This window comes from Scatophagus argus, chromosome 17 (assembly GCF_020382885.2).
Source record: "Scatophagus argus isolate fScaArg1 chromosome 17, fScaArg1.pri, whole genome shotgun sequence".
Classification (NCBI taxonomy): Eukaryota; Metazoa; Chordata; class Actinopteri; family Scatophagidae; genus Scatophagus; species Scatophagus argus.
The window spans coordinates 11,525,572-11,542,480 of record NC_058509.1 but is presented as its reverse complement, the minus strand read 5'-3'; the positions used below and the strand labels follow the sequence as shown (position 1 = coordinate 11,542,480).

The window sequence follows — 16,909 nt, the reverse complement described above, 5'->3', positions numbered from 1 at the left end:
GAGTGACATTTCACGTTTCTTCAAGTCTTTGTCTCCATCTAGTGGCGCGTCAGTGCAATCCCTGCAGCAACATGTACAGAGGTGTGGGCCCCCAAATCAAAGTAATGTTTTGCTGCCCAGTAAAACAGTTAAACACCTCTAAAAGACAAAACATTCAAATGCAGTCAGGAATCTGATAAGAAGTAACTTTTAATTGTATATAAAAAAATACAAGTTATTTAGTCTTTTTTTTTTTTTAACCTCGGCCTCTGTATGCTGCAGACACAGGGGACATGAGGAGGATGAGAAGATATGAGCAGTCAGAGTGTGATGAACAGGGGCTGAACAGATAATTGCTAAAACAGCAAAAATTCTGCAAAGGAAACACTTGATGATGATTTAGTTAGAAGATATGCATGATAGCAGTATGTCGATATGCGTGTGTGACAGAAAACATGTGCAAGATATCAAGGACAACACTTGAGGCTCAAGAGGAGAAACAGAACCTGATCGATTTCAGTGCAAAATAAGTAACAAAATTAAATATCAACATCCCAGTCGTGAAGCAGCATTGAACATTAACACTGAAACAAAAGGTATGCATATAGAAACATTCACTGTAGTGTGTGTGCAAGATTGTCTACCTGTGTTGTGTTATCTATTGGGCTGTGATACGTCACAGCTGGCTCAGCATCTGCAAAAGTATGTGTGTGAATGTGTCATCTCATGTAATGTGTGATAGCTCGCAAGGTATAAAGAAGAGCTGCTTGTAGCCGGGCTTCCATCACTATCAGGTTAGCATGAACCTGCAAAAAAAAAAGAAAAAGAAAAAAAAAGCATGTCATTACTTTCAGGATATTCAATGACACACTTTAAAGTCCTGTCTGTACTCTGTACTGCTTCCTGCTCTCGTGACATTTTAAAAAGGAAGGAAAATGATATGGCACACTGAAATGTCAAAAGATTCATTCCTGGTTGAGAGGGTGCCAAAGAGAGACAACGTGTTAAAAATGTCAAATGATTCATTTATCGCAGCCAAGGAGGACAGGTCAGGTGGCGTTTGAACTCCTTCTTACCTTTTCAGAGTGCCTGAAGTGTCTCCAGAAGGCGTGGTAAATACGTGCTGTGGTCTGCTCGGGGTGACAGGCCATGGTTTTGACGAACACCTTCAGAGAGCGCTCCAACAGCACGTTCACGCTGCCATAGTCGTAATCATCGTAGCTGCACGGGTGAGATGATGGAAAGCTAAGTGACAAAAAACGATTTCGGACTTCAGTTAATGAGACTTTGAGTGGTGCGTGTAAGACTGACCGTATCCCGTACAGACAGTGGATGTAGTTCCACAGAGCCTTCCTCAGGGTGTGCGTATCCACACCTTCGTGCATGGCAATCCTGTGGTAGGTCAAGTTGCTCACAACCTGCAAAGATACCAAAGATACCACCGCAAAGACACTTTAAGTATTTTCATTTTTTCCCTTAATTATACTAAATTGGGTCATATTTATTTTTTCACAACCTTTTCTTCCCTTGTGATCCCTTAATACAGAGCAATGTCTACTTGAGACCCCTTCTTACAGGGTGTTTATATAAGCCTCGAGGTAAAACTGGAATTTTCCTTTTTCCACCAAATGAAAAATGGAAGCAGAAAAGTCTGAAAAATAAACATCCTTCTGTTACATAATACAGTTTTTTTTTTAATTTCCTATCCAGTTCATTATCTTGTGAGCCCAGATTAGAAACTAGAAAACTAGTGTTCAAGAATACACCTGCAGTTTTTCTTGACTGAGTCGTTTGACTGCAGGCATGTAAACAAGAACATCGGCCAGTTTTATCTCCTTTAAATCCTGGTTTCAGGTAGTCAACATTGACTGACTCCCTGGAGCAGATAAACCCTTCATGTTATCCACACATCAGTGTCAGATGAAGGTGAGCGTACCTGGAATTTTTCATCCAGGAACTGGCCCATGTCCGGCAGTAGCCTGTTGACCAGAGAGAAGCCGTGGTCTTCCCATGAATAGTCCTGCACACATCAGACACCAACATCAACAAACACAGCCCCAGGAAACAGCACCAACAGTTAACGGGCAGTGCACTCTGTACAAAGCATGAATAAACAACTTGGGAATGTGCGCTGTAGTCTAAAATACAATCCTCTCGAACACACAGAAACTGTATGCTGCATTGTACCTGAGCTCTCATGGTGGGTGGTGCCTGCTCTCCTCTGGGGGCAAAGTCTTCGTATCTGAAGTCCGGATCCTCCACAAGACGGAGCACCAGGTCAGGCGGTGCTCCCCGCACCACCGCTAAATACACAAACACAACAAAGAGGAAGTAGAAAGGAAAAAAATGTCAAGGAGGTAAATGACAGTATGATGCACGGGATAAATCTGCATGTTTGTACCTGTTGGTATGCTCTCACTCCTTTCCCTCTCAAAGCGAGTAACCATCTCCTCCTGTGTACACTCCTCCTCCTCCTGCTGCTGCTGAAGCTCCACCATCCTCTTCATCAACACCTCCACCTCCATTGCCCCGTCAACCAACTGGAGAAGAGAAAAAAGCCTTGAGGAGTTTTCCTAGTGCTTTGTTTTTAACCCTATAACAATAATGCGCAGTGTGCAGTGTCTGCTGCGGTTACTAAACGGGTGTGACCAGTAAAACAATAACAAACTGGAATAAACTCTGATGTTTATGCCTGTGGTGAAAAATAACCATTTGGCTCACCTCTTGCCTGCCATCCTCATGAGCGGGGCTATGAGGGCTACGAGGAAGGTGACTGGGTGATGATGGCTGGAAGGTATAACCACCAATGTGGTCGGGTTCAGGGTTTAAGCCGCAGCCCCACACAAACGAGCAGAGTGAGTGAGCCTGTGCCATCAGGATCACAGCATGTATGAGCTCAGCCAATGACCAGCGAGGCTCTGCTCCGGGACACACCAGCTCCTGCAGCACAGAGGGGGCAGGTGTTGGCACCAGCAACTAATATTTACACATGAAGTGACAGTGCAGATTTCAGCGGGTTCTAGTCGAGAAGTCAGCTGTAGTTCTGTCTGCTGTGTTAGTGCTAAAAAGTTTGAGCACCTATAGACAAAGTAAATCATGATACTCAAGCTGACAATAAGTGAGCACCAAGCAGTGTGCGCCCTGACACTCTTTATATTTACTTTTTGATCTTTTTTACTCAGAAGTGTACAAAACACTAATTCTACACTGTAAATATGAAACTACTGGGTGTCTGATATATAGGAAATAGTGAGTGAGTCTGAGGGTGTTGACCTGGATGTGCTGCTGTGTGATGAGCCACGGTCTGTGTGCCAGCAGCTTGTTGAGCGTGTGCAGGCTGCGGAGTTTGGTAGGAGCTTGCTCGAGGCTGCTCAGCCAGCTCTCCTCCCCACCAGCCTCTAGGAAGCCTGCGCTGTGCTGCTGCACCAGGTACATGCAGTGGTGTCGAGCTGCAGCCTGTGAAACATCAGGAGGAACCAAATGTTCAAATCATCTCGCTGTTATGTTGGCCGCAGCATTTCCTGAATAATAAACCGTCCGATATAAATGGCTGTAACAACAGCTATATCTGTTTGTCAAGTGACTCGTCTCACAGCTCCAGCAAACAAAACTAAAAGTAGTTTAATTAGAAGGATCATATACCGATGACAGCAATTACTGTCAGCGTAAGTGATACACCTAAATCAAACTTTACTAATTTTATGAGGTGTAGCCGTGTCCACTCAGCTATATACAGAAAAAGTAGCGATATCACTTCGTTAGCCAGTGAACTGTCAGGCACTGCAGAAGCAGAGGAAACAGCATTATAGCGACATAACTGTACAGCTGCAACACTGCTTTAGTCACACACAGTGTAGGCAGGCGTAATAGTGCTGCCATAAAGCTAAAACTATATATTGTTTATAAAAAGAAAGGCACTGACTCAGTCACAAAGAGAAAAAATAACAGCTGGAGGTCTATCATTATTTTAATTTTTTTTTTATCTTTTTTTAATTTGTCATACAATATTTACCCTAAACTTTCAAACTGTAGTCTGTACCTGAAGTCTCTCACAAACCAGTAACAGACTTTGAAGTGTTTATAGCTGTTGTAATTGCTGCCTCAGTAGATGCAAAAATGAATGATAAAGATTCAGAAACATACATGACGAACAGCAGCGGCTCACAATCGTTCTTCTAAGCAGACCATTAAATTAGCAAAATAAAATGACAAAAAACAGCCAGCAATGGCCAACCACTGAGAGCCCATTTCTTCATTCCACCACGTAGTACTTAACAGTCACATATTGTGGTTTTCTTACCATAACAGCAATGTAATGTCTCCAGTGTCGAGGCAAGGGGCCGTCCAGCTCCAACAAAGCATGCTGGGTCTTCAGGAAGCAGCTGAGGTAAGCAGGGTGCAGTGCCATCACCATGGTGATGTGGTCCACACGACCCAATGAAAGAAAAGATTCGATGAGGATGTCCTGGTCCGGTCCTTCTTTCATCATCTGAAGAGGAACAGCAAGACAAAATATATGCACAAAACTGACAACTGTTTCCCTGACCACAATACTATAATTACACACCCATCAGCCAAAAAACAACCACCAACAGGAGAAATGAATCACACTGGCCATCTCTTTACAATACAAAGTTTTACTGGCCAACCTTGAGTCTTGGCATTCACTTTGACAACCAACTAAACACCGCTGCAGACCAAGTACACCTCCTCATGGCTATGGTGCTTCCTGATGGGAGTGGCCCTCCCTACCGTTCAGGAATGGCTCAAAAATGACATGAAGCTCAAGGTGCCGACCAGGCCTCCAAACTCAACAGACCTCAATCCAATAGAGCACCCATGGGACGCGCTGGAACAAGTGCGATCCAATGGAGGCTGAGCAGAGTCAGAGATTTTGATGTTGTGCCTGACAGGTGTAATTTTACTACGCTTAAGGACAGACTGAAAAGGTTATTTTAAAAGTTCCTTTTGTAGCCGGAAATAATCAGGCTTGGAGAGCAGATAGATAACTCCCACTTTCTCCAGTGGAAAGCTTGGAATGAGTCACATATGAAATCAGTATTTTCAGTCATCAGCTTTGCAACACTTGTCTGGTGTTGCTTCTCTTGGTAACATGAAGCAACAAGCACCCCAGTATTGCAGCAGATAAGTCTGCTACACTGCTTATATTAGCACTGATTTAGGACATTTCTAGCTAGCGCTCCACGTACACTGATTTGACTAACGGACCCTAATAAAATCTCGGGATTTAAATGCCATACAGACCTCTTTTGGGTAGATAAAAGCACTTGGACCCGACACCAGAGCTCGAGGGACTTCAACTCCTTGTTCCTGGTGGCAATAAGACAGACACAGAAAGGCAATGATACAGTGAACAATGAATCCTCTCATTTCTGATTAATCTTAGGTTTTAGGTTCTCAATAAATCGTGTTATTTATTGAACGTTAGGGAACAATGTAAAACGCACATCACAATTTCACAAAGACCAAGATTTTGCTCTCACTTAAGAAAAAAGAAAAGCAGAAAATGAAGCAAGAACTAAGGAGGTGTTTGGCATTTTTACTTGAAAAATTAAAAACAATTAATCCATCAACAAAATAGTTCTAAAAAATAATAGCTTACTTTTTTCACTGGTCGACGAACTGACTAATTGTTTCAATACACAGAAATGTCACAAGTCTATTCACAAGAGACAGAACTTAAAAATGTTATGAGCAAACAACTAAACAGCCAGACTGTAAATGAATCAACTGTATGTTTTCCTCTTAAACACTACTGATTTAACACATTCAATAAAGATTACTGAGAGATAAATGAGAAAATGTGCAGCTCTAACCGCCTTGAACTTGACTAGACCTACTTTGACCGCAGCAGTAACTGGAGAGACCCGTTTCGTAACTTACAACCCATAAAATCTGTTACCAAACTGTGCGTTAAACTCACCAACATCATAAAAGACCGGTAGCAGAACACCACCGATTGTTAATTCCGACAAACAAACTGAATCTGCGCCACAAACAGCCTGGCTTTTTATCCACAGAAGCTACAGAGGGATCGGGGGTGTGTCTACTTTGTTTGTCAGGGCACCGGGAGGGGGCGTGTCCGGCCTGCTTGTTTGTGCACACCGCAACAGGGTCTTGCATCACCTTCTGATGAAATATCCAGCAATGTCATAGCAAATGGTAACCAGCTGATAGCTACCTGTGGCTGACCAGATGCAAGATTATCATAACTATTAATGAATCATTCATCTGATCTTGGACTTAACATGAGAAGTGAAAGCAACGGTGCTAAATATGAGGCAAAGTTCTGCCTGTCATTAAGATATATTTTGTTTGGAAACCTGCGTTATAATAGTTAAATTCGTCAGAATTGTTTTTGGCATTTCTTTGTCTGCACACATTATAAAGAAGAAAAATGTGGACAGTATGTCAACATTACCTGTGCGGTTCGCAGCAGATCGGTTGCTCTCCGCCGCACCTCCAGCAATGGACACGACCGGGACAGCCGAAGCAGATGCAGGAGTGTTTCTTTACTTAGCCGTGCCGAACGGGACCGGTCCATTCCCAAACACAGCTGAACCCCGTGGCTCAGCTCCTCCAGAGCCGCTGCTCGTTCGTCCCCGTCCCTGCTGCACAGCCGTGCTAAGCATTTGACGGTCGGGTCAACATCGGATTCGGACTCGGACTGGTAGCGACATGAGCGGCCAGAACTGGACATTCGTCCCTGTGTTTTTTCTCCATTAGTCTGACAGGTAAAGCCTGCCTCCGGATTACTAGCCATCCCTAGTACATGTACCGAAGCACCTTCAATTGTTTCTTACAGCACCTGGGCTGAGTCACCCAACGTCACTGTTAGCTACTGTTAGCTGAACTATTAACCTGAGCGTTAACGTTAGCCTGATGCAAACGTTGCTTTTCTCAACTGCCAAATACTTCAAGTGTCCGCCGTCTTGTCTTCGCTCACTGGGCAATCATCTGTTCCACAAATCATTAACGCCGTCGGGCCAGCTTCAAAGCCTTCTGCTACTGACTACCTAACCGTCACGGCAGTCTGCCAGTTAGCTCGCTGAGCTAGCCAAGCTGTTGTTAGCAGATGCTGCAAACTCTTTTTAACAGTCGACATATGACGAAGGCTCGTTAAGACCAACACCGTGAGCCAGTGCTTTGTGTTTGGATTGAGCTCTCAGACCGGAGCACAGTCTAATTTAAGTTCAAAATAGACTTTTACGAGACACCAAGACGAATGTAAAAACTTCACTCGCTGGTTTCGTTCAGCTGTTTGAAGTTGAAGCGTTATTTTTCCTCCTGTGCGACGTCATCATGACGCGCACGAAGCTAATCAAGCGCGACACACGGTGCGTTAAGTCTTCTCACGTTGTTTCCTATTATTTATGTAAATTAGAAACAGTAATATCCGTGCGGTTGCAATACTTATAGTATATTTTTAAATAAAATCAAATTTAGAATCAATGATATAAACAACAGATATTTGTTACTTAAAAAAATAAGTAAATGAGAGCTAAGTGACTCATTTTGTAAGTCCAATAGGTGATTTCTATAGTTTCTGCAATCTAATGCAGGAGTAAACCTTTTCTTGACAGGTAACCACACAAATCCACACAATAATATGGATCGAACTTTAATTTAGTTTTTGGAATTCACTATTTAAAAAGACGTTAGGCAAAATAATGATTAAGTTCTAAATATGAAGAGGGAATCAGTGAATTACAACCATTCACCATTTTGCTGGGTGACATCTATGAAGTCCTTGTGGTCCTTGGAGCCCACATTATGGAGCCAAAGACCAGAGGAAAATTCTGCTTACTTTTATATTAGTTATATTTAATCAATAACACTGTGTAAAAGAATTTCTTTGTGTCTGTAATGTCAATCCGTCATACAATTGTTCCACAATTTATAATATGTATATCCTGAATCACCTTTATTTATGAAAATAAAAACATCACTGGAGTACCCTTGTTATCAGGCATATATCATTATTTTACCTGTATATATATATCTCATACATAATATTAGATACCTTTGTGTGGGGGTAAGAGAAGAAAGATGATGCCCTCAGATATGACAGGGAAAGACGACATCGACAGATAGACTCAGACAAAGAAGTGAGGATGATGTGCTGCTCCGTTTGACAAGACAGACTCTATGAGATTTGGGGAAATTCAGCATTGTGGCAGCAACAAAGAAAAACCCTTCAGTATACTGTTTCCCTATGAGGGAAGACTTTTATTAACAAACACACAGGCTGGCTATGGAGGATGACCTTCGGAGCGCACGCACACACACACAAAGGTGTGGTCCCCATGGCAACCGGCGCTTCGTGTCCCAGGAGACCCATGGGTGAAAGAGGTAAGATGGAGAGAGGAGGGGACAAAGGTGTTTGGGAGAGCTCAGAATACAAGCAGAGGTCAGAGTTCACACACACACACACAGGTTCCTCTTCAGTATTTTACAGGAAGCAAAACCTGTTTGTGTGTGTGGTTGTGTGTGTGCAGATGAACAGGGAAGAGTGGGATGAGAGTCCTCAGACGATTTTGTTCTCCAGCAAGGCGATCCTCTTCGACATACTCTCTAGTAAGATTTTGTCAAGGAGAGAAACAACGAAGACAAACAACAATATAGAAAATATAACAATGACGTAACAAACATCATAATTCTCAGGCCGTTTCAAGAAAGGATATATTTTTTTGTTAGTGCCTGTAGGGCATCTTCTACTTTCTTCTGGAACTTTACAAGGGAGTCACATTCACAAGGGTCCGCCTCTGTGGGAAGAGAAAGCACAAGTATTTATTGTACAAGTATGTACAGTAAAATAACTGGTAATAACTCAAGTATTTTTTTTTTTTTTGTATTTTGTTTGTATTTAATCATGTTTTACCTTCACAGATGTTAATCTGCAGCTTCTTGGCGATCTGGGTCATAGCCTTGAAGTCAGCGGTGTAGAAGTAGTGCTCTCCAGTCGGCTCAGAGGCGATTTCTTTCAGCTCATCCTCCACTGCGTTGCCCACTCCGACAGCGTACATCTTGTAACCTGTGCCACAAAAACACACAGGTTTCACTCAATTGACTGGCAAAAGATGTTTTATTTTATCTGTTTATACTACACCCATGCTTAAAGGGGGGATATCAATCCTCTCCCTCTCACCAAGCTCCTTGGCCTTCTTGGCAGCGTCTCCAATGTAGTCCTGGCTGCGTCCATCAGTGAAGACAATGCCCACCTTGGTGACACCGGGCCGGGCACCCTGACCGGGGCTGAAGCTGTTGTCTGTCAGATAACGGAGAGCCTGGCCTGTCATGGTTCCCCTCTCCATGTAGGCCATCCTCTTCACAGCATCCTTCAGGTCTTTCTTGTTGTTGTAGCGTCCCAGGGGGAACTCCTGCAGGAGGGAGATGAAAACATGACGTCGATACAGAGGGAAGCTGATCATTAGCAAACATTAAATGGTGAACACAGAACCCAGGCCCATACCTGTCTCACTGCACTGGAGTACTGCACCAGTCCAACATGAGCCTTGCTTTCAGAAACCTCCAGTTTGTCGACGATCTGGTTGATCCACTTCTTAACCAGCTCAAAGTTCTCAGGACGTACACTCTTAGAGCCATCGATCAGGAACACCACATCTGTTGCCGAGTTGCTGCAAGCTGGTGACGTCAAACACACAGTGGGTCATGTTACTCTGGGAGCACAGTGGCCGCACTTGGACGAATACCTTCACACACGCACACGCACTCACCACTGCAGCTGCGACCATCGTCCATGAGGGTAAAGCCATCTTTGCAGGCACACTTGTATGATCCGGGGCTGCTGATGCATACCTGCTCACAGTCATGATCCCCAGTGGCGCACTGATCAGACACTGTGTGTGTGTGCATGCAAAAACACACACGCACACACAGAGGGGGGTGGGTGGATGGGGTTAGGAGGAGAGAAGGAAACTATGTAAATCTGAAAATGGGAAAATCTAGCCTTCATTTCTTTTAATGATCCACTGTGACCTGCAGTTGACCTGGACAGTTTTTAATATGCGTGGATGGTGCATGAATCCAGTGGATCCTTAAAATGAACAGGTGGAAAAGATTGGAAAAGCCTCAAATACATGACATCCGTCTATTTCTAAATATGAGGCACAGGCTCATCCAATAACAATCCAACACTGCAACCATGCAGCTGTGCCCTTGGTCCAAAATATCTGCGAGATTGGCTGCTGCAAAATGAGTGGAAGACAGCAGTCAAATCTGCTACAGACTAAGAGAGCCAAAGGGCATTTCTAATGAGAAGTTTAATGATTGTCACTAATGGATCGGTAATTACAGAGAGATCAGTCTTGCCTCTCAGTTATGTAAGAGTTGACTGAAGAACAGGAGCGAATTTCATTCCAAAAGGTTGTTCCTGCCCTAATGCCCTCATTTGCTGGGAATGTTCAATGAGTCTAAATGTCTGAATGAATATACTGGAGTCTTGTTGAGGGAAGGAGAAGACAAAAGGGACGAAACAACATATTGGAATGAAAAGATGACAGTCCTGACGTCTTACCCTCAGTACAGGGGGGCCAGCAGACAGCTCTCTCCACAGGCATGAAGGTGGTGGATAAACATGACTCATCCTGACAGCAATTCTTTTCAACTAACTTTATCTATTTTTCATCCCTGTTTTTCTGCATCTGTCCCTCTAACATTAAACGACAAATTCCTCATCTTTCCTTCATCTTCCCCCACTTCTTCTTCTTCTTTCCTCTACCTCCTCCCATCTTACCACAGAAGGCCTCCTGGAACTTCTTGGTGAGCTTCTCGATGACGCTGTAGCTTTCCACGTAGTCCACATGGTCATCCAGAGGATCACTGGCCATCTGCCTCAGGGTGCTCATGTCCACACGTCCCACACCAATGGCAAAAATCTCAATACCAGCATCCCGGGCACGCTGAGCCACATCCTTCACGTTGTCCTGGGGACGCCCATCTGTCACAATAATGGCAACCTGTGAGGGAAAAGGAGCAAAAACAGCTAAAAAACATCAGGATCTTAATTACTAAACTTGTAGAGCTGCATGTATGAATGCATGCAAATGTGACAAAAACCTTGCTGATATCAGGAGATTTGACACGAGCGCCCTCGGCCTCACTGAACGCCACGTTCAGGGCAAACTGGATGGCCAGACCAGTCATTGTTCCAGTGGACAGGGGCTCGATCTTGGTCACAGCCTTAATCAGTCCGGCTTTGGTGCGGTGTGTCTTCAGAGAAACCTACAGTTCCGTAATAGCAAGGTCAGTGTCATTAAATAGTTTGTCAAATAAATAAACACTCTGCTCAGTGCTAATGAAGGCTATGTGTCCCATACCTCATTCTTGACGCGGCTGGCATAGTTCACAACTCCAACACGGGTGGCGTTGGGTCCAACATCCAGCCCCTCAATGACCTTCGCCAGGAAGACCTTGACCTGCTCAAACTCTGAGGGGCGAACGCTCCGACTGCTGTCGATGATGAACACGATGTCGGTGGGACGAGTTTTGCACAAACCTGCCGCTACACATGAAGAGACAGAAGGGAAATTATTATGTATTCATATCCTAATAGTATGTGCAAAAACTGTGCAAAGTTATCCAGGAATGCAGATGGATAAAGACTGATGAAGAAGGGAGAAAGGGAGAAGGGTGGGAGGAGCACGGGGAGAACAGAGGTATTGAGAGGAAAAGAGAGGGTGGAAAGGATGGAGGCTGGTGAAAAAGGGGGAGGAAACAGAAAAAACAGGATGTAGGGAGGCAACGGGTGGAGGGACTGAGGAGAAATACTTGGCCAGAAAAAGATCAAATGAGAAGCCATTTTAAATATAATTAAAATGATTTTAAAAGAGGTAATAATAATTTGCTAATAATATGCAAGACAAGTGCGATGTATGTTGTGGAAAGCTCAGAAAAAGCAGACACAGTTTTGATTTTTTTTCGGTCAAATTTGCTCTCATATCAGTGCAAACATTTTAGCTTTGGTTGATGAAGCCACCTTGTGTGTGAATAAAGGAATATTGTTAGTGTGGTGTGCAACAGGATATGCTGCGTGAGGGTCCAGGCGTTTGTGGCTAAAACATCCAGTGTCTGTTTAACATCACTGATCTCCCTTCTCACCCTTTGCATCTCTCCCTCCCTCCAATTTTTCCTCCTATCAGCTTCTCCATCACTCACACACATGTATAAAGTGTACCAACTGCCTCCTGAAACGGTCATTCAGTCTGTGCACATATACCATCCAACCATCAGCAGCAACATGAAAACTACTGCTGACTAACCACTCAATATCAATAACTCTACTCAGCAAATGCCCAAAGCCGCTGCAAAAAGACAAAGAAAAGCATTCACAATAACTGTGGAATTATGTTCTTTTTGTAATGAAACAATTATGCAAACAAATTTTAACGTAAAATGTGAATAAGTTAAATAAATACTTCTTTTTTAGTTCAGTGACTGCTGGGAGTTTATATCACGTTGGCAAAAGTCATACCAACATGGATATACAGAAAGGACTGAACAACACTTTTACAAAACATTAATCCTCACTAATAAATGGAATTTTAGAGGAACATTCCACTAAATCTGTTACCTCTGTATAAAGTATTTATTTATTTTATAATTATGCTATAACGTCATGTATGAGGCATACAGTGAAAAAAAACAGGGTTTGATGTCAGAAATCACACCATCAGAGACAGAGTTAATATTAGCTGTAAAGGTTAAAGGTCATCTTTCTTACCCATGGCGGCGGCCGTGCGGAGGTCCATGGTGGTGGTGGCGGCTTGAGCCCCTATGAGGCTGAGCAGCAGCAGGAACAACGGCGGGGTAGGCACCATGGTGACAGCGACAGAGGAGTGATGGGTAACCGCGGGGGTCTGAGTGCGTCCGCAGACGGTCCTAGAGTCAGAAGCCAGAAAGGAGACAGAGCAGGGCGAAGGGAGTTCCAGGCGAGGGGGACGGCCACAAAGTGAGACTGAGTGACTCTGAGCAGCAGGTTATCAATGCAAGTGCTTCACACAGTCAGCCCACAGACAGCCCCCCTCTATAGCTGCAGAGTGTGTGTGTGTTTGTGTGTGTGTGTGTGTGTGTGTGTCTGTGGGAAAGAGAGGGAAATACCTGCTCTGGGAGGACCAAAACTGGTGGGCAGGGAAAGACAAACACACCTTGATATGGCTAGGATGGACAGGTATGTATGTGTGGGTGTGGGTGTGTGTGTGTGAGAAAGAGAGAGAGATTGAGTAGTAATTTGTGTTCTGTGTGCACTCGAGTACCTGAGTGTGTACAGTATGTGTGTGTGTCTGGCTGGGGGTACAGGAGCGGCTGGGGTTTGGTGCCCAGCGCGCACCAATGTAGCCGCCCCAGGTTGGATTTGGCCAAAGCTCAAATAAACACCAACATGAATTCCTCTTTTCTCCCCGTGTTCCCTCGTATAGCAAACACACATTTATGGTGCGGAAGTGAAGGAGAGCCACCATACACAGCCTACAGTGTTCACACTGCTGGATGTGTGTGTGCATTTATGCAGAACCTGAAGTATACAAACCAGTTCCTGGATTCTTAAATTTGGTTCAGTTGAGTCCTCATGACTTATACACCACTCATTTGTTTTCTCTCCTCCAACTTTTCTCTCATCCTTCCTTAATTGTATTTTTTTTGATTTTTAAAGACAAAGACTTGACTTTTATGTATTTTGATATTAAAAAATAAACGTCAACAAAACACAAGAACATACAAACAGATGTAAAAGATTCCCTCATCACAAGTAAACAACAAAAAATAACCAATTTGCCCCTTTCAGGCTGAGTCTTCTTCTCTTCTATTTCTCCATTACGCTCCTCTCAACTGTCAGGTAGGCAGCAGGCCCCAGCGGAGTAAACACTGTCGGAAAACACACTTTCATCAATACACTAATCTTTCTATAGAGTCCACATACGGACTCACAGAGACCCCTCTTTTCCCTCCAACATCCCACTCCACCCGACCCAACCTTGCATTCCTCTACACCTCCCCTTCCTCCTCCTCCTCCACGCACACACACACACACACAATCTGAACAAGCCGCAATTGAGAGGGAAGTCTGGGAGGGGAGGAGGAGTTGGGGCGCAGGCTGTACAGTAACTAGCCAGACAAATTTCCTACTAAACCGATCAAGCTGTTAAATCAACAGTGTGTGTGTGTGTGATGGTGGTGATGGGTTGGAGATGAAAGATTTGTGATGTTATTCCTGGTCAGAGCGTCATCTCTGGGAATGGGCTATTTGGCTTACAAGACAAGACACAACAGGCATGCACGTACACATATTTTTGTAAGCACACAAACACATACAGTAGATTCGCAAACACACACACAGGTTATGTAAGAGCGTCTGCTTGGCAAGCAGGACAAACACAAACATAAGCTGGTAGCTGGACAGGCCTTACCTGCATCCATCAGCATTTGTGAGCGATTTCACAACACGGTGAAACTCAATCATTTTTCATCCTTACATTCGGTTAGCTGCACAGGACTAATAATACAGGACTGTTGAGACCTGAGAGTTAAGAAAAAGGCCTGAAATGTGTCAAACTGACAAAAATGACAATCTACTGTGTATACTATGGCAATATGAGAACGGTCCATTAAAACCTTTACTTTTCCCTTCGTGCAACCAATTAGTCTACAAAATGTCTGAAAAGACACCCTCAAAGTTTGACAGTCCAAAACCCAAAGATATTTACATCATAATGTAATTCCCTTGCCTTGTACCAGTCCGTTTACAGTTTACATCCATGTCTGTCCAGACTCACATGATGTATGCAGTGACTGACAGAGAGCTAATGTCACATGGTACAACAGCAATCACCTGAAGCTCAACATCAACAAAAGCACTGAGCCTGCAGTGGAATACACTGCTTCAAATCCAAATTTAGCTGGACATGGATGTTTCACACATATCACAGAAGATCAATACAATCAGCACAGTTTCAACATGGGCACCCAATGAAAGTATCACCAGTTCTGTTCCTGACCATATGTGAATAGCAGCCACAATATCCCCCTTCTGTTACTGAGTTATGATGTTGAATAATTATGTTAGACTGAAACTGACCTTTGATCTTTTGGATATAAAATCTCATCAATGCATCATTTTATCCTATTAAACATTTCTGTGACATTTTGTCATCATTGGCATATGAATTCTTGAGTTATGTCTAAAAACATGTTTTGTGAGATCACAGTGACCTTTGACCACCAAATTCTCTTTGAGTGTCAGTGGACAACTTTGTGACAGATTTGAAGAAATTTACACAATGCATTCCTAACATCAAGAACGGGACATGAAGACAGAAAGATGATCAGACAAACAACCTGAAAACATTTAAAAGCTTCAATAAATGAATGTTTGGCATTTCTGACTTAATGAGTGACAATTTAAGTAGCCTAAACAATCAGTATCAGATTTGACAAATAACGATTTACCACACAAGTAATCGATCAATCAAGAAAATTCTTTGCATATTACTGAAAAATGAAAAAAAATCTTTAACTGCAGCCCTATGCTAATCGATTTTCAGCACTAATACAATGTTCTCTCATATTCAGCAGCCACTCACTTAAAACACTCACATACCAGAGAAGGATGCTTACCGTAACCCCATAAGCTCAGTTATTTTCTGACTTCCCCATTCTCCTCATCCATTTCCTTTCCAGCAGCAAAATAGAAATCTAATATAAAGACATGGTATATTTGCTTATTACTGAAAAAGGAAATGTTCCTGTAAGTCTTTTTTCACTGCCAACAGCCAAACCACCTTGGGGCGCTTAATTTAGAGAATATTCATCACAATAACACTGCCAGACCCAATGAGTAAATGGAAACCAGTCTAATACAAACAAATTCCTCCATCTCAGTCACACTGTGTGCCATTAGGCATTTTTATACAAGGCCACATTCAATAACACCACTTACATCGAATATGTTTACTATCAACATGGTTAGATGAGATATTTTATCTTGGTCAAATTTGGACCTTCCACCGTTTGTTTTCATTTTTGCACAACATTTAAATAAGTAAATCTGTTTAATTTATCAAATAAGTTGTTGTTTTCCCCAGCCACTCTCCCTCGTGTTGCCTGTTTTTCCAAACCCAACACAAGTCTATTTGTTGTATCTTTTCAAAACAAACCAAAGATCAACAACCTAACGGCACCTGAACCTGAGAACCGAAAGACTGGAGGATCTCCAAACCCTGTTTCAGCTTTGTTCCACAACAAACATTATACTTTCAATCAGTTACATCAATAAACTTTATCCACTAATATCAATAAACTCCATTACTTTACTGTATACAATCAGTGTAATGTTTTCTTTGACTTTTTCCCTATCAGAATGTGTGTGTGTGTGTGTAGTGTGTGTGTTGTGGATACAGTCACAGAGTCTCTGGAAAGACTGCGAGGATTTCGTGTTTGACCACATCCATAAATATTGAAACAAGTTCCCTTTCTTCAAGTCTCAGAATACTGAGTAAATATTGACACAGTGGAATCGGGGTGGACTGAAGCATCCCATACTTGTACTTAAAACACTCTCACATGTGCACATACACACACACACTCATGCCCTGCAGCTGTGCTCTGAGCACTCTCTGTTCACACCAGGGAAGTCCTGGAAAAATTAATTGCAAAGTTAAACCTACAAGAAACCCTCCTCAGTCACACATGCAAGCTCACTGACACATGAATGTAAAAAAAAACATGCGTACTGACTCATGGACTACAGCGACAGACAGTATGCAAAGTGAGAGGCTTCACCGACACACAAATAAAGCTAAAATCCAGAGTAAAGTCTTTGCTACACTAAGTTAGAATAGAGCTCTCACACACTTCCACTGCTGAAATGAATGTGCTGTGTGTCTCTTTATTCAAG

General features: G+C 43.0%; 2 protein-coding genes across 5 annotated transcripts; both read right to left on the bottom strand.

Annotated features, from left to right (window-relative positions):
• Nucleotides 1–171: 171 nt before the first annotated feature.
• On the bottom strand, nt 172–7,310 carry sesn2 (sestrin 2). 3 transcript variants are annotated; one of them, XM_046417753.1, is made up of 12 exons: nt 5,924–6,006; nt 5,603–5,659; nt 5,245–5,310; nt 4,280–4,468; nt 3,253–3,435; nt 2,701–2,919; nt 2,381–2,519; nt 2,167–2,282; nt 1,916–1,999; nt 1,291–1,397; nt 1,056–1,200; nt 172–785 (listed from the first exon to the last, which is right to left on the bottom strand). In XM_046417753.1, exons 4-12 carry the CDS (start codon nt 4,466–4,468, stop codon nt 699–701), a joined length of 1,269 nt encoding a protein of 422 aa, XP_046273709.1. In that variant the 5' UTR covers nt 5,245–5,310; nt 5,603–5,659; nt 5,924–6,006; the 3' UTR covers nt 172–698. The 3 variants fall into 3 exon arrangements, with proteins under 3 accessions (XP_046273709.1, XP_046273706.1, XP_046273707.1); XM_046417750.1 differs by lacking the exons at nt 5,603–5,659; nt 5,924–6,006 and adding an exon at nt 6,422–7,310; XM_046417751.1 differs by lacking the exon at nt 5,603–5,659 and having other exon boundaries at nt 5,924–6,074.
• A 298-nt stretch (nt 7,311–7,608) lies between these two features.
• On the bottom strand, nt 7,609–13,777 carry matn1 (matrilin 1). 2 transcript variants are annotated; one of them, XM_046417760.1, is made up of 10 exons: nt 12,743–13,777; nt 11,340–11,524; nt 11,080–11,244; nt 10,757–10,979; nt 9,738–9,860; nt 9,473–9,645; nt 9,149–9,380; nt 8,882–9,034; nt 8,685–8,765; nt 7,609–8,577 (listed from the first exon to the last, which is right to left on the bottom strand). In XM_046417760.1, the coding sequence occupies exons 1-10, from the start codon at nt 12,837–12,839 to the stop codon at nt 8,528–8,530; spliced, it is 1,482 nt and encodes a 493-aa protein (XP_046273716.1). In that variant the 5' UTR covers nt 12,840–13,777; the 3' UTR covers nt 7,609–8,527. The 2 variants fall into 2 exon arrangements, with proteins under 2 accessions (XP_046273716.1, XP_046273717.1); XM_046417761.1 differs by lacking the exon at nt 9,738–9,860.
• Nucleotides 13,778–16,909: the final 3,132 nt, after the last annotated feature.

Coding starts and splice junctions, on each gene's coding strand:
- matn1 (XM_046417760.1), bottom strand. CDS start 12,839: ATGGTGCCTACCCCGCCGTTGTTCCTGCTGCTGCTCAGCCTCATAGGG. Junction 11,525..12,742: donor CCGCACGGCCGCCGCCATGG/GTAAGAAAGATG, acceptor CTTCATGTGTAG/CGGCAGGTTTGTGCAAAACT. Junction 8,766..8,881: donor GCAGATTAACATCTGTGAAG/GTAAAACATGAT, acceptor CTCTTCCCACAG/AGGCGGACCCTTGTGAATGT.
- sesn2 (XM_046417750.1), bottom strand. CDS start 6,763: ATGGCTAGTAATCCGGAGGCAGGCTTTACCTGTCAGACTAATGGAGAA. Junction 4,469..5,244: donor CTTTTATCTACCCAAAAGAG/GTCTGTATGGCA, acceptor GTTCCTCTTCAG/ATGATGAAAGAAGGACCGGA. Junction 3,436..4,279: donor GACATTACATTGCTGTTATG/GTAAGAAAACCA, acceptor GATGTTTCACAG/GCTGCAGCTCGACACCACTG.